The sequence below is a fragment of the Pan paniscus genome, chromosome 10 (assembly GCF_029289425.2).
Source record: "Pan paniscus chromosome 10, NHGRI_mPanPan1-v2.0_pri, whole genome shotgun sequence".
In the NCBI taxonomy this organism is placed as follows: domain Eukaryota; kingdom Metazoa; phylum Chordata; class Mammalia; order Primates; family Hominidae; genus Pan; species Pan paniscus.
The window spans coordinates 43,930,686-43,946,347 of NC_073259.2; the positions used below are offsets into that span (position 1 = coordinate 43,930,686).

Sequence of the window (15,662 nt, forward strand, 5' to 3'; positions counted from 1 at the left end):
AATTTTAGAGATTCTAGATCTCTTTTCAGAAATCAAAGTTCTGTGGGGTTAGGCTTTTTACTATCAGAGAAAGAAGTTATAAATAAGCCAAGAGGGAATACTAGAATGAACCTTGTGATGCTGGATTGGAGTCAGAAATATCAGTATGAATTTATAGTTTATAAAATTTTTATAGGGCTGGGCGCGGTGACTCACACCTGTAATCCCAGCACTTTGGGGGGCCGAGGTGGGCAGATCACGAGGTCAAGAGATCGAGACCATCCTGGCCAACACAGTGAAACCCTGTCTCTACTAAAAATACAAAAATTACTCGGGTGTGGTGGCGCATGTCTGCAGTCCCAGCTACTCAGAAGGCTGAGGCAGGAGAGTGTCTTGAACCCGGGAGGCAGAGGTTGCAGTGAGCCGAGATCGCACCACTGCACTCCAGCCTGGTGACAGAGCGAGACTCCATCTCAGAAAAAAAAAAAAAAAAAAAAAAAGTATAGGTAGATATAGAGCTAAATAAAGAAATGTGTGCGTATAGGCCAGGCACAGTGGCTCACACCTATAATCCCAGCACTTTGGGAGGCTGAGGCGTGAGGATCACTTAGGCCCAGGAGTTTGACACCAGCCTGGACAATATGGGGAGACTCTGTCTCTACAAAAAAATTTAAAATATTAGCCAGGCGCGGTGGCATGTGTCTAGTCCCAGCTACTTGGCAGGCTGAGGTGGGAGGATCATTTGTGCTCAGGAGGTAGGCTGCAGTGAGCTGTGATTGCACCACTGCAGTCCAGCCTGGGTGACAGTGGATTCTGTCACACACACACACACACACAAAAAGCAGTGTATATACATGGGCCAGTATACATACATATAATTCTTGGTTTTGTCCACTAAGACGCCTAGAAGCAGTGACATCTCAGTGGCAATGAGCATAACTAGTAGTGCCCAGATGTTAACTTCTCCCATAAAAGAAAACAGGGCTCCTTGGGGAAATAGTTGATTCCAGGGCTGAGGCATGGTAAATACAAGACGAGCCTGGAACATCTTGCAGTGCTAGAAAGTAAGGAAGTGCTAAAAACAAAACAAACAAAAAACAGGGCAAGTTGAGAGAACACTGGAGCCAAGCCAAAAACTCCAAGAGCTGGAACAATTTAAGCAATAAAATAAGGATAGTATTGGATTATAATACAGGGAATAAAATAACTATCTATGAAACCATCCTAATATAAATAAATGGTTGGGCTGGACATGGTGGCTCATGCCTGTAATCCTAGCACTTTGGGGGGCCGAAGCAGGAAGATCATCTTGTGGCATACTGCCAAGGTTACTACTTGAGACCATCACTATGACAGTTACTACTGTTACTACTTGAGACCATCATTATAAGACCGAACTAAGGGTGTGGAAAGCAGAAATGAAAACTTAAAAGTAACTATTTTAAAGGAAGGGGTCAGAGGAAGAAAAAGAGAGTTCCCTGCTTCTAGTGAGCAAAGGCAGCCCACTGAGCTTCCACAGCCCTTCATATTTATTGGGTAGAAAGAGCAGGGAGGAGGAGGTAACGATTGGTCAGCTGTTTAATTGATCACAGGTTCATATTACTGTTAACAGGTATCAATTATGCCTAATCACAAGAAACACTGCTGGTGTGACTGCCCTCAGCATTCCTTCTGGGTGGCAGATGCAATTTGTCAGTTTGCCAACATTCTGCATTCATGAGAACAGTTTGCTGTTTACTCATATAGCCTCCAGTGGTATAATGAGTTGATCACGACCGTCACTCTTTCGGCCTTCAACATCATCTGAGCTCAGGAATTTGAGACCAGCCTGGACAACATAGGGAGACTTCATCTCTATGTAAATGGTTCTAAGTAATGTAAAATCTTCTAAGTAAATGGTTGAATAAATGAGGGAGAACAAATCTTCGTTATAGAAGAATTTCAATTAATAAATGTAGAAAGGATGAGAGTAACAGAAAATCACCATTAGAATACCAGTAATAATTGCCATAAGCAAGACACACCCATGAATGCTAAAATTAATGGGAAAAAGTTTAAGGAGAAACAGAGTCAAAGTTTCCCTCATATATTTATGAATTACAAAGGGAAAACAAATAATAACTTTACAGAGGAGAAACCTGATATACTACATTAACCATGTGATCAAGGCTAATGTCGTGAGTAATAAGACATCACATCAACATCATGTACCCTCTGATATGATGCACTGTGAAGGGAACATCAACTCTGGATTATTCCTTTCAAACATTTATAATCTCAATCTAATCTGAGAAAATATCATGTTTTTTTAAAAAACTTTTTTTTGTTTTGTCTTTTGAGTATTGCAAGATGTTCCAGGCTGATCTTGTATTTGCCCTTCCCCAGCTCTGGAATCAACCACTTCTCCAAGGAGTCTTGATTCTATTTTATTGGAGAAACCAAGAAACCCAAATTGAGGAACATTCTACATAATATCTGACCAATACTTTCAACAATATCAAGGTCATGAAAGACAAGGAAAAGCAGAGTAACTGTCATAGATTGGGGGAGACTTAGGAAGACACGACAACTAAATGCAGTGTATGATCCTGAAACAGAAATAAGACGTTAATTAAAAAACTGGTGGAATTTCAATAAAGTCTATAGTTAATAGTATTGTACCAGTGCTCATTTCTTAGTTTTGCTAATTGTACTATGGTAATATAAGATAAAGCTAGTGAAATGTATATGGGAACTCTTGTACTGTTTTTGCAACTCTTATGTATGAAATTGTTTCAGAATAAAAGGTGAGTGCTCACTTCAGTCATACATATACTAAAGTTGAAATGATACAGAGAAGATTAGCATGGTCCCTGTGTGAGGTTAACACACAAATTTGTGAAGCAGTCCATGTTTAAAAAAAAAGTTTTTTAAAAAAAAGGTTAAAGAACTATTAACTTCCAGCCAGGCGCGGTGGCTCACGCCTGTAATCCCAGCACTTTGGAAGGCCGAGGCGGGCGGATCATGAGGTCAGGAGTTCAAGACCAGCCTGACCAACATGGTGAAACCCCATCTCTACTAAAAATACAAAAAAAAATTAGCCGAGTGTGGTGGCACATGCCTGTAATCACAGCTACCCAGGAGGCTGAGGCAGGACAATTGCTTGAACCTGGGAGGCGGAGGTTGCAGTGAGCCGAGATTGCGCCACTGCACTCTAGCCTGGGCGACAGAGTGAGACTCCATCTCAAAAAAAAAATAAATAACTATTAACTTCCAAAAAATGTTCAAGAATGTGAATTTAGTCACTATTTTTGTACAGAAATATAAATTTAGAAATGTAATTTTCTGAAAAAACATTATGTAGCAATGTATTTCATGTTGCTTTTATTTAAAATTCCCTTTGCATCTTGAAGTTTTTTAGTTTTTTTTTTTTTCTTTTAATTGCTCCCTTTTACCTGATGACATTCAAATTGGGAAGAGAGGTTGGTAGAAAAACTAAAACTCTACAATCTATTTCTTAAAAATAATGTTTTTCTTTTCTTTCTTTCCTTTACTTTTCTTTCTTTTCTTTACTTTTTTTTTCTTTTCTTTTCTTTTCTTTTTTTTTTGACAGGGTCTGGCTCTATAGTCCAGGTTGAATACAGTGGTGTGATCACGGCTCACTGCAACCTTAACCTCTAGGCTCAAGTGACCCACCTCAGCCTCTTGAGTAGCTGGGACTACAGACACACCACCATGGCCAGATAGTTTTCTGTATTTTTTTTTTGTAGAGACAGGGTTTCACCATGTTGCCCAGGCTGGTCTCAAACTCCTGAGCTCATGTGATCTGCCTGCCTCGGCCTCCCAAAGTGCTGGGATTACAGGCATGAGCCACTACATGTGGTCCATTTTTTCTTCATAAGTGAGTTTGTAGTTTTTACTTTGTTCTAATTTTTTGAGGCTATGTTCAGGAAGCCATACAGCTTGAATAAGTAACCGTCTCAGGAGAAAAAAAAGAGAGGAGGCCACTGAGATCGGATATATAAGAACAGGATTTTATTAGTGGCTTGGGGAGGGCTGGTTGCAGGGCCAGCTCATTTATTTTTTGGTTTGGTTTGGTTTGGTGGTTTTTTTTTTTTTTTTTTTTTTTTTTTGGTTTTGTTTTGAGACAGAGTCTTGTGCTGTTGCCCAGGCTGGAGTGCAGTGACACAATTTTTCTTCTGCCTCACCCTCCCGAGTAGCTGGAATTACAGGCATGCACCACCACGCCTGGCTAATTTTTGTATTTTTAGTAGAGACAGGGTTTTACCATGTTGGCCAGGCTGGCCTCGAACTCCTGAACTTAAGTGATCCACTCACCTAAGCCTCCCAGAGTGCTGGGATTACAGGCATAAGCCACCGCGCCCGGCTGTTTTTGTCCAAGCCTGGTTTCTGAGAGACAGTTTCCTTGGTCAGGAGAGTCTGTAAATGAATTTATTAGAATAGGTTTCTTGGAGCAGTTACCGGCCTCACCATAAGCAACAGCTTGAGGAAGCAGATACCTGGGGCAGATTTCCCAGTGAGTCACTCTTCAACTTTTCAAGGACCTTTGTTCGAGAGATCTTTATCTCCAAGCTACAGCTTACCCTAGGACAGTTTAGTGGCCCATCTCAAGCTACCTGGTTTGATAAAAGAACATTGATCCTGGGAGTTAGAACTCTAGCTCTAATACTAACCAGCTGGTGACTTTGGAAAATGATTGGAGCTTTATGCATCTCAGTTTCCTCACTGTAAAAAAGGGGATTTGGTTACTTGATTTCCAAGCTACTTTCTTAATGAAAAAAATCTGCCATTTGTATCTGAAACTGAAGGCATCTTCCTTCTCAGCAAACTGTTCCCCTTTCCATGTATACCATTTATTTGTCATGCAACGATCCTTCTAGTCTCTGAAGCTAAAAATCTGTGTTTATTTTTGTTATATGTTTCCTTTAACTCTTGCAGCCAACTGTCTTCCAATCCAGCAGTTCTTCCTTCACAGTTCATGTGGTAGTAGAATGCATATGACTGAAGAGAATGGGTTTTGGAGTCTGAAAGTCTGAAAATGGAACTCATATCTGAGAGAGACTGTGTGGGTGAGGAGAGATAATATACCTTTCTTTTTTTTTTTTCTTTTTTTTTTTTTTTTTTTGAGACAGAGTCTCGCTCTGTCGCCCAGGCTGGAGTGCAATGGCATGATCTCGACTCACTGCAACCTCTGCTTCCTGGGTTCAAGCAGTTGTCCTGCCTCAGCCTCCCAAGTAGCTGGGATTACAGGCGCCTGCCACCATGCCTGGCTAATTTTTTGTATGTTTAGTAAAGACAGGATTTTGCTACATTGGCCAGACTGGGTCCGGAACTCCTGACCTCAGGTGATCCGCCTGCCTCAGTCTCCCAAAGTGCTGGGATTACAGGCGTGAGCCACCATGCTGGCCCCAGTACCACACCTTTAATGCAGGCCAATGAAAGCCAGTTACTACAATGGAGGGTATTCCAAGTGGGCCCAGGATAACTTTTAAGTTTCCCTGAAAGCAGGAATGATTATCTCTGATATTCACCACTCTGGGAAGATACTCACCACTATTCTCTTACTGAAAAATAATTTGTATGGGTTTTCAGCTAGGTGGTTCAGGGATTTTTCTAGCTGGTTTTCTACATTGGCTAAAAGTGGCGGTTTTAATCATTCTTCATTAATTGTAGTTGAAAGAAAATGGACTTTGGAATCAAACAGAATATGCGTTTGAATCCCAGCTCTGCTACTTTATAGCTAAGTGATCTTTGTAAAGTTAATATGTCTGAATCTCAATTTTGTTACCATAAATATAAGACAATAAAACCAATCCTGTAGAATGATTGTGAGGATTGAGATATATGCAAAGCATAAAGTTAGTGTCTTAAAATCTTCCAAGAGTCGGATTTCTAACTTTAGCTTTGAATTTGTAGTTTCCTATTGTATATAATTTGGATTTCTCCTGCTGACATGTAGGTCTCAACATGTGTAAATCAACACTCATCATTTTCCCTCTTCTTTCTATATTTACTGTCTCTGTTAATGGAATCAACAGCCTTCCATCATTCGGGTTTGATGATGCCAGCTTTGATTCTCTTTTACCGTAAGTTCATTTTATTCTAAGAACTGTCAATTTCTCTCTTCCCACTTTTCCATTTCCACCTACCCTAGTTAATTTACGAATTTAAACCTTGATTACCTCTCACTTAGTTTCAGGATCTTCTTGACTAGTAATTTAGACTCCAGTCTTTTTCCCTCTTAGCAAGTTGCACACTACTGCTGAATAATATTTTAAAATATGATGTTAGTCATGTTACATGCTTTTTCAGAAACTTTCTGTGTTCCACCAGAGAGACTGTGGTTAATCCATTACAGAGATCTTATCTTACAGGTGTGGATATTGAGGATCAGAAACTTTTTTTGTTATAAAAACCATGCATGTGCTAAGTAAATAGCACATTAAGATTAGACCTAATCTCCGATCACTCATGGGTTACTTCTTCCCACTATTGAAATATGGTCCAAACTCCTTAGCATGGTTTTCTTCCCAGTCAGGCCCCATTATGTCTTTTTTTTTTTTTTTTTTTTTTGAGACAGAGTTTCGCTCTTGTCACCCAGGCTGGAGTACAGTGTTGCAATCTTGGCTCACTGCAACCTCCGCCTCCCAGGTTCAAGAGAGTCTCTTGCCTCAGCCTTCCGAGCAGCTGGGATTACAGGCGCGTGCCACCACGCCCAGCTAATTTTTTGTATTTTTAGTAGAGATGGGGTTTGGCCATCTTGGGCAGGCTGGTCTCGAACTCCTGACCTCAGGTGATCCGCCTGCCTCAGCCTCCCAAAGTGCTGGGATTATAGGCGTGAGCCACCACACCTGGCCAAGTCTTGTCTATCTTCAACTTCTCTTGAACCTAGAGTTTAACTCACTCCCCAAAGGTGCTAATGCTATTCTCCTCCTTCCTCCTCCTGCCTTCACTTTGATGAAATTCTGCCCGTTCTTTAAGTCCCAAGTCATCTGATATCTTTTCCTTTCCCTCTCACAAAGCCAGAAAATCAGGTCTTGTATTCCTACACCACGCATAGCCTCTAACCACATTCTGTCTTGTACTATAAATATTTGTGTGTGTGTCAGCAAGCACAGTAGATTATGTACACCATTCAGGCAGGGACATCTCCCTACATCTCATAGGAAGTAGTTATTCAATAACCTGGTACCAGAGTCTATCAAAAATCATGTATTGATTCTCACCTTTATCTGTTTCATAGGTACTAATCACATTGCTAAGAAATAACATTATGCTTCTGTGAAGACAAGTGTGGTCAGGGTGAGAGTCATCTCATTCCCTGAGTGTAAGAACTCTAAGAACTGTGTGCCTCTCCTAGCTGTATACCAAAATAGATGTTCTGACTTTTCTTAACTTTCTGGCTGGGAGTAATCAAAACCACGGACTTAGACTTGGGAGTTAACCTTTTTTTTCTTTATCATGCTCGGTATCTCAAATAATAAATCCTTTTCCTTTTTTAGAAACATACCTTTTTTTTTTTTTTTTTGAGGTGGAGTCTCATTCACTCTGTCACCCAGGCTGGAGTGCAGTGGCATGATCTCAGCTCACTGCATCCTCTGCCTCCAGGGTTCAAGTGATTCTCCTGCCTCAGCCTCTCAAGTAGTTGGGATTACAGGGGTGTACCACCACACCTGGCTAATTTTTGTATTTTTAGTAAAGTCTGGGTTTCACCATGTTGGTCGGGCTGGTCTCGGACACCTGACCTCAAGTGATCTGCCTGCCTCGGCCTCCCAGAGTGCTGGGATTGCAGATGTGAGCCACCGTGCCTGGCCTGCAAATGTATCTTGTATATTTTTTTTCCCCTTTGATCCAGAGTTGATCTTTATGGAAGAACTGACAGTATTTATACCCACAACTATATTGGTAGTATATTTCTACCAAATAATATCTTAAAGCATTCATTAGCATTTCCTTAACTTGCCTTACAGAGTTTTAAAAAAACTATGATAGTTTCATATAGTTAAGGTTAGCTGAAATGTTTGTTGCTTCTGTGTCTTTTTCATCTTAGAGAAGGGGCTGGCATTGTTTGGTGAGTCTGCCAGTTTAATACCAGATAGACAAATAGGTGTCATGTATTATTTGGTACATTCCAGTTTATTGCAAAGTACATGTATAGAATTACGATTATTTTGTTCAGGAAGAAAAGAAAACATTAAAAACACTAAACAGTAACTTTTATTGCTTACTTATTCTGTATCAGGGTCTTTTCTTCTTTATCTTATTTATTTCTCATAAGAATACTGTGAAGTAAATGCTATTATTATGGATGAGAAATCCAAGTTTTAGGGAAACTTTTCATTAAGCGATGAGGCCAACATTCCCACTTAGACTTATCTGTCTCTAACCCAGAGCTCCTTACCATTAAAGGGCATACTATGCCTTCCAACATGAGGATTAAAACATATTAACAAAACTAGTATTATTTTCTGACAAGGATTTCATTGGAAGAACAAATATTACATGTGGAACAGTAGTAGTGTGGTCTTTTAGAATTGTCCATTGCTTATTCTGCATCACGGGACTTTTTTTTTTTTTTTTGAGAACATCTTGGTCTGTCACCCAGGCTGGAGTCCAGTGGCGCAATTCATAGCTCATTGTAGCCTCCAACTCCTGGGCCTAGTAGCTAGGACTATAGGTGTGTGCCACCACGCCCAGCTAATTTTTAATTTTTTGTAGAGAAGAGGGAGTCTTGCTATGTTACCCAGGCTGGTCTCAAACTCCTGGCCTCAAGCTATCCTCCCAAAGTGCTGGGATTACAGGTATGAACCACCATGTCTGACCCAGGACCTTTTTTTTGAAACGGAGTTTCGCCCTTGTTGCCTGGGCTGGAGTGCAATGGTGTGATCTCGGTTCCCTGCAACCTCTGCCTCAAGCAATTTTCCTGCCTCAGCCTCCCAAGTCGCTGGGATTATAGGCATGCGCTACCACTCCCGGCTAATTTTGTGTTTTCAGTAGAGACAGGATTTCACCATGTTGGTCAGGCTGGTCCTAAACTCCTGACCTCAGACCTCAAGTGATCCACCCACCTCGGCCTCCCAAAGTGTTGAGATTACAGGCGTGAGCCACCATGCCCAGCCTGACCCAGGACTTTTAATGTGAAATGGCAGCTTGAGTTGCTGGATTTAAATACTCTCTGTGTTCTACAGCTGTCAAGGTTATTGAAAGCAGTACCTGATGAACCATACATTCAACCAGATCAGTTATGCTCTTCGGTTGCCAAGAGCTGCAAGTAGTACTTTATTTTTCTTTTACTTCTGGTAAGCTGTGAATTAGCAGTACTTTATTATTATTTTTTTTTTAGTTTTCAAGACTCCTGGATCAGAAACAAAGTGGTACTTTATATTTTTCACTCTTCAAATAAGGAAACTGTTGACTCATTTCTAATCTCTCGTCTTCTGGACAAAGGTTGGAACTCCTTTCCTTTGGTAATTAGTGGGGCAAAATAACCAAACGATCCACATTAATGGGTAGGGACTAGGTGATATCAAGGGTATGGCTTTATGTATTCTTTGGCTGAAAGGGATGTTAGAAAATAGGGTTTGTCTCCTGAACTTAAAGTACGTTATACTTCTCCTTGATAAAGGCTTTAAAATGAGAATTATAACAAGAGTCAATGATAATAATTATACTTAAAATGCTCTTAATACTACTGTAATATACCCAGTATTTTAAATATATTATCTCCTTAAATCTATATCAAAACCTCCTAAAGATAGATATTATCCTTATTTTTTAGCTGAAGAAAGTGAAATGGAAAATATTACATAATATGTTCAAGGTAACAAAGTTAGGATTTCCCCGAAGTCTGTCTCACCTTAAAGCCCTGCTCTTCCTATTACACCACGCTGCGCCCCCAGCTCTCTCCCTGGCACTGAGTGGCCAGTGCTGCAGAGCTTGGGGAGAGAGGGCAGCCAAAAGAAACTTGAATGTAGGTAGAAACTAATTTGGACCTGGCTCTACTGAGATTCTGACTGTACCTCCCCTGGGATGTAATTCAGAAGAGGGAAACATTTCACTCCAAATGTGACTTTGGAACAGACTTCAGTTCAGGGAAAGGCCAATTGATGTTTGCACAGTGGGGTCAGTCATAAAATGGAACTGGAAGGGACCTTAAAGGTCATCTGGTGTAGCCTCCTTTTATAAGAAACCACAACCCAAAGATATTGGATCATTTGACCAAGGTTACACAGTTTGGGGGAGAACAGTGGAGGAATGTGGTCTGCAAGTTTAGGGCTCTACCACACCACTGCCAATCCTTGGATGTTGGAGAATCCTCTTCTGTGTCTAATGTTCTGACTTTCTTTATTGCATAGGTATTTCAGTGTCTGTAGACAAGATGGAATCATCTCCATTTAATAGACGGCAATGGACCTCACTATCATTGAGGGTAACAGCCAAAGAACTTTCTCTTGTCAACAAGAACAAGTCATCGGCTATTGTGGAAATATTCTCCAAGTAAGTGCTGATCCTGGTCCAAAAGGACCATCTGTCTGGAGCACACATTGCCACCTGTCAGGGAAATTGGTGAAGGAAGTACATAATGTAAAATAATTTTATTGGGCGCCTCGTGGATTTTAAACACTATATGAGGCACTGTGGAGAAGGAGGAGGAGGGTAATAATCAGAAGATACATTCTATTCTTTGACTTTTTGTTTAGTTTGTGGAAGAAACAGTTATAGACACAAAAATTATTTTAAAAAAGATAATTATGAAATAATTATAAAGCAAAATATCAGCAAGTCTAAAATGAATAGGAATGAGGATTAGGTACAGAATAAGAGACAGAGTATCACGGACAGGAGCTCATCAGGAAGGCTTTCTGGTTGAGATGAGTTTTGAGGCGAGTTTTGATTTGGTTGAATGGTGCGTTAAGCACTCTCTATACCTGCACTTTCCAATGTGGTAGCCACTATATAGGTGGCTATTTCAGTTTAAGTTAATTAAAATTAAATAACATTTAAAATTTAGTTTTAAATGTTTACCAGCTGCATTTATCACTTTTCAAGTGCTCAGTAACTACTTGTTGTTGGTGACTGTCGTATTGAACAGCACAGAAACATTTCATCATTGCACGAAGTTCTGCTGAAAAGTGTAACCTACACAGGCACACTACAGCCCACTGGCTGCTGATTAGTAAATAAAACTTTATTAGAACACATCCGGTCAGGCGCGGTGGCTCATGCCTGTGATCCCAGCACTTTGGGAGGCCGAGGTGGGTGGATCACTTGAGGTCAGGAGTTCAAGATCAGCCTGGCCAACATGGTGAAACCCTGTCTTTACTAAAAATACAAATATTAATCGAGCGTGGTGGCACATGCCTGTACTGTAGTCCCAGCTGCTCAGGAGGCTGAGGCAGGAGAATTGCTTGAACCCAGGAGGCGGAGGTTGCAGTAAGCTGAAATCGTGCCACTGCACTACAGCCTGGGCAACAGAGCGAGACTCTGTCTTAAATAATAATAATAATAATAATAATAATAAATAATAATAATTCCAGCATTTATTTTGCTTTTGAATCTCCAGTTTGGGCAGGATCTCTGCTCTACTTAGCATCAGCCAGGGTGGCCCAAAGGCTGGGAGCTGTAATCATCAAAAGGCTGGCTTACTCACAAGTCAGGCGGTTGATGCTGTCATCTGGGATCTCAGCTGGGGCCATGGTAGGAACACCTACACATGGCCATTCCATGTGGCTGTTTGGCTTGGTGGCTCAGTTCCCAGGGCAATCATCCAGAGACAGAGGGAAGGAGGGAAGAAAAGGGGGAGTTCAAAGTTGTGTTGCCTTTTATGACCTAGCCTCGGAAGTCATACAGTATCACTTTTACCACATTCACTTCATTAGAAGTGAGTCACTAAAGCTGACTCATTTCGGGGAAGGGCAATTTGACTCCACCTTCTCTGATAGGAGGAATGTCAGAATTTTTTGGACATTTTAAATTTTTTTAATTAAAAAAAAAATGTTGAGACAGGGTTTCACTCTGTCACCCAGGCTGGAGTGCAGTGGTGTGACCACACAGCTCAGTGCAGCCTCAAACTCCTGGGCTCAAGCAATCCTCCCACCTCAGCCTTCTGAGTAGCTGGGACTATAGGCACACACCACTGTGCCTGGCCTGGACATGTTTTAAAATCATCCTATATTCTGATTCAGTATGTGTGGATAGAGTCCAGGAAATTATGTTTTTAACAAGTATCCCAGGTAATTTTTACCTTCAGGGAAGTTTAAGAAGCACTGGTAGTGGAAGGGATGGACTTGTGGAGTCAAAGCAGTGAGCTTGAAGTGGAATGAGTCGAGTCTAAGATAGGAGATTGAAGCAAAGGATTATGGAAGCCGAACACGAATAAAGGGAATAGGAAAGCAAGCAGTCTGCCATGGAAAAATACAAAAGGGAGAAGGAACTGGTGTAATTCATTTAGGGCCAGATGGAAGACCTCGGATGCTCTGCTAAGGTTAGGATTTAGTAAGAAAACCAGGGAACGCAATTGGTTTTCATGTGGGGAGAGTGACATGATCAGACCGGTATTTTAGAAAAAGCCTTCTGGCAACAGTGTAAAGCTATATTAGAAAGGTGAGAGATTGGTAACATGGAGACAATTTATGAGGCTCTCTTGGGAACCCAAGTGAAAGCTGTTGGGGGTCAAGGGGGAACAGGAATAGAGAGAAAGGGAAGGATATCAGATGGTGTTGAGATGTGATTATGGGACTTGGAAACTCCCTGTCCTGCACAGAAACTTCTCCACGTTCTTACCCTTTTCACCCTCCTTAGCCCTACCTGTCTTTAACTAAACTTGGCTTTCCCTTGACATGCATGACATGCATTCTGTGTTTGAGCAGTGGCTGCCTGCTCTTTCTTTTTTTTTTTTTTTTTTTTTTTTGAGATGGAGTCTCACTCTGTCGCCCAGACTGGAGTGCAATAGTGCAATCTCAGCTCACTGCAACCTCCGCCTCCTGGGTTCAAGCGATTCTCCTGCCTCAGCCTCCCGAGTAGCTGGGATTACAGGCACATGTCACCATGCCCGGCTAATTTTTGTATTTTTAGTAGAGATGGGATTTCATCATATTGGTCAGGCTGGTCTTGAACTCCTGACCTCATGATCTGCCCACCTCGACCTCCCAAAGTGCTGGGATTACAGGCGTGAGCCACCACGCCCAGCCTGGCTGCCTGCTCCTTCTGCACATGCTTCCCTGAAATATTTTGGGGGCCAGGGTTGGTACTCTTCTATATCTCCAATACTGTTTCCCATTCATTGTTTCTCATGCCTGCTTCTGAAGTTCTAGACATGTGCTTTCAGGCTCACATCTAACTATAATGCACTGTTATCCTCCCCTTCATTGCAGTGGCGTGCCAGCCTCCAGGGGACGCTGGCTTCTAGCATCATTTTTTTTTTTAGTGTTTCTCACTGGGGGTGCTATAGCATTTGGGGTAAGGCAGATCTTCCCCATGCAGGATATTCATCATCATGCCCTCCTCTAAATGAACCCATGACATTGTGACAACCAAAAAAGAAAAAAAAAAGTGATAGGGGAGAAAACCCAACAAGATTCTAACACATGTGTCTAAATGTCCCCCAGGGCCATTGGCACCAATGGTGTCCTCATTGAAGAATCACTGGGTCCACATCAGTGACCTGTCTGATACTTTGGGCTCATAATTTCTTTTCTTTTTCTCTCTCTTTTTTTTTTTTTTTTTTTTTTTTTGAGACAGGGTCATACTCTGTCGCCCAGGCTAGAGTGCAGTGGTGCAATTATGGTTCACTGCAGACTCGACCTCCCAGGCTCAAGCAGTCCTCCTGCCTCAGCCTCCCAAGTAGCTGGGACCACAGGCATGCACCACCATGCCCGTCTAATTTTTTATTTTTGTAAAGACAGCGTCTCACTATGTTGCCCAGGCTGGTCTTGAACTCCTGGATTCAAGCGATCCTCCTGCCTCAGCCTCGCAAAGTGCTGGGATTACAGGTGTGAACCACTGTGCCCAACCTGGACTCATAATTTCTTGATCTTCCCTGTTTCTGCAACCTGCATGTTGTCTCCCATGCCTCTGCCTCCCGTCTCAACCTATCATCACTCAGAATCCTTCTCTGAAATGGTGCATTTGGAGAACCTACTGTTTGATTGCAGCCTTCTGTTTTTCCACTTGTTTAACTCTTATTCCCAGTGACCCTGTGTTTTGACCTCACCAGGACACCCAGCCCTGGATGTCAGTCCCCTTCCTGGCCTCACTTTCTTCCTTGCCCAGCTCAGTCACTTCAGTGAGGCTCTCACCTCTTCCCCAGTGCCTTTCTCACCACTCTATTCTGTCATTGTCCAGCCCAGCCAGTTCTCATTAGGATTTGGGTCCTATAGTAGCATTAAGGAGAGTTAAGAGGTTGGAAAAGGCTTCATCTTTAGGGTCTTCTTAATCTTGCAGAGAGAAAGTGCAGAGGGATCTCACAGGTCCTTCTCACGGTATACTGGGTTCACTGTCTTTTCTCCATGAAGGCTGAAAGGATTGCAAAACTGTCAATCCTGAACCCATTAATTACAATCAGTGTGCCAGGCACCATGCTAGACCCTTGATAGAAACACATACTATTTTGGCTGGGCACGCTGGCTCATGCCTGTAATCTCAGCACTTTTGGAGGCCATGGCAGTTGGATCATTTAAGGTCAGGAGTTCAAGACAAGCCTGCCCAACATAGTGAAACCCCATCTCTACTAAAAATACAAAAAAATGGCTGGGCGCGATGGCTCACACCTGTAATCCCAGTACTTTGGGAGGCTGAGGCGGGCAGATCACGAGGTCAGGAGTTCAAGACCAGCCTGGCCAACGTGGTGAAACCCTGTCTCTACTAAAAAATACAAAAATTAGCTGGGCATCGTGGCCCATGCCTGTAATCCCAGCTACTCGGGAGGCTGAGGCAGGAGAATTGCTTAACTGGGACCTGGGGGGCGGAGGTTGCAGTGAGCCGAGATCACGCCACTGCACTCCAGCCTGGGCTACAGAGCGAGACTCCGTCTCAAAAAATAATAATAATACAAAAAAATGCAAAAATTTAGCTGGGCAGTGGTGGTACGTGCCTGTAATCCCAGCTACTTGGGAGGCTGAGGTGGAAGAATCACTGGAGCCTGGGAGGCGGAGGTTGTGGTGAGCCAAGATCATGCCACTGCACTCCAGCCTGGGCAACAGAGTGAGACTCCGTCTCAGAAAAAAAAAAGAAATATATAAAATATATACTATTTTGAATCCTAACAAAAACTATATGAGGAAGGGGCTTTACCCCTCTTTTATAGTTGAGAAAACTGAGGTAAAGGAAGTAACCTGCTCAAGTTAATATTTGAGTTTGTTCCTGTCACATATTTTTCTTCTGATGTGCTTAACACATGGAACTGGTTTGGAAAGATGAATAGAGTTATTTGGTAGGCTTGGAGAATGCTGAAGACATTCCAGAGGAAGGGGAGCAACAGGAGGTAAAGGCATAGAAGTAGGACAGGTGGTGGTGTATACTGAAAGGAGTGAAAACCAGGGAATCAGCCTGGATTTCTGTTCTAGGTTTTATACTCAGTGGAAACACGTTGCTAATATTACTTAAGGTTTGTAAGGTTCACTCACTGCAGCTTCCCAAAGAAGACTGCAGGACTATTTTCCGAGATCAGTTGAGATCAGGCGCGT

The 15,662-nt window shown here is 42.1% G+C and overlaps 1 protein-coding gene and 1 non-coding gene across 4 annotated transcripts in view; both read left to right on the top strand.

Annotated features, from left to right (window-relative positions):
• LIMA1 (LIM domain and actin binding 1) overlaps nt 1-15,662 on the top strand; it is a 107,355-nt gene that overhangs the window by 24,002 nt on the left and 67,691 nt on the right. For 2 of the 3 annotated variants that reach the window (XM_008951216.5, XM_034935896.3), the window contains exons 2-4: nt 4,918-5,048; nt 6,018-6,065; nt 10,335-10,476. In XM_008951216.5, coding sequence (XP_008949464.2) covers nt 5,018-5,048; nt 6,018-6,065; nt 10,335-10,476 — 221 coding nt within the window. In that variant the 5' untranslated portion in view covers nt 4,918-5,017. The remainder of the gene's footprint in view (nt 1-4,917; nt 5,049-6,017; nt 6,066-10,334; nt 10,477-15,662) is intronic. The other variant, XM_024931094.4, reaches the window with a different exon arrangement.
• Nucleotides 2,768-2,876, top strand: LOC112436737 (U6 spliceosomal RNA). Its single transcript, XR_003025442.1, has one exon. It is a non-coding gene; the product is annotated as a U6 spliceosomal RNA (small nuclear RNA).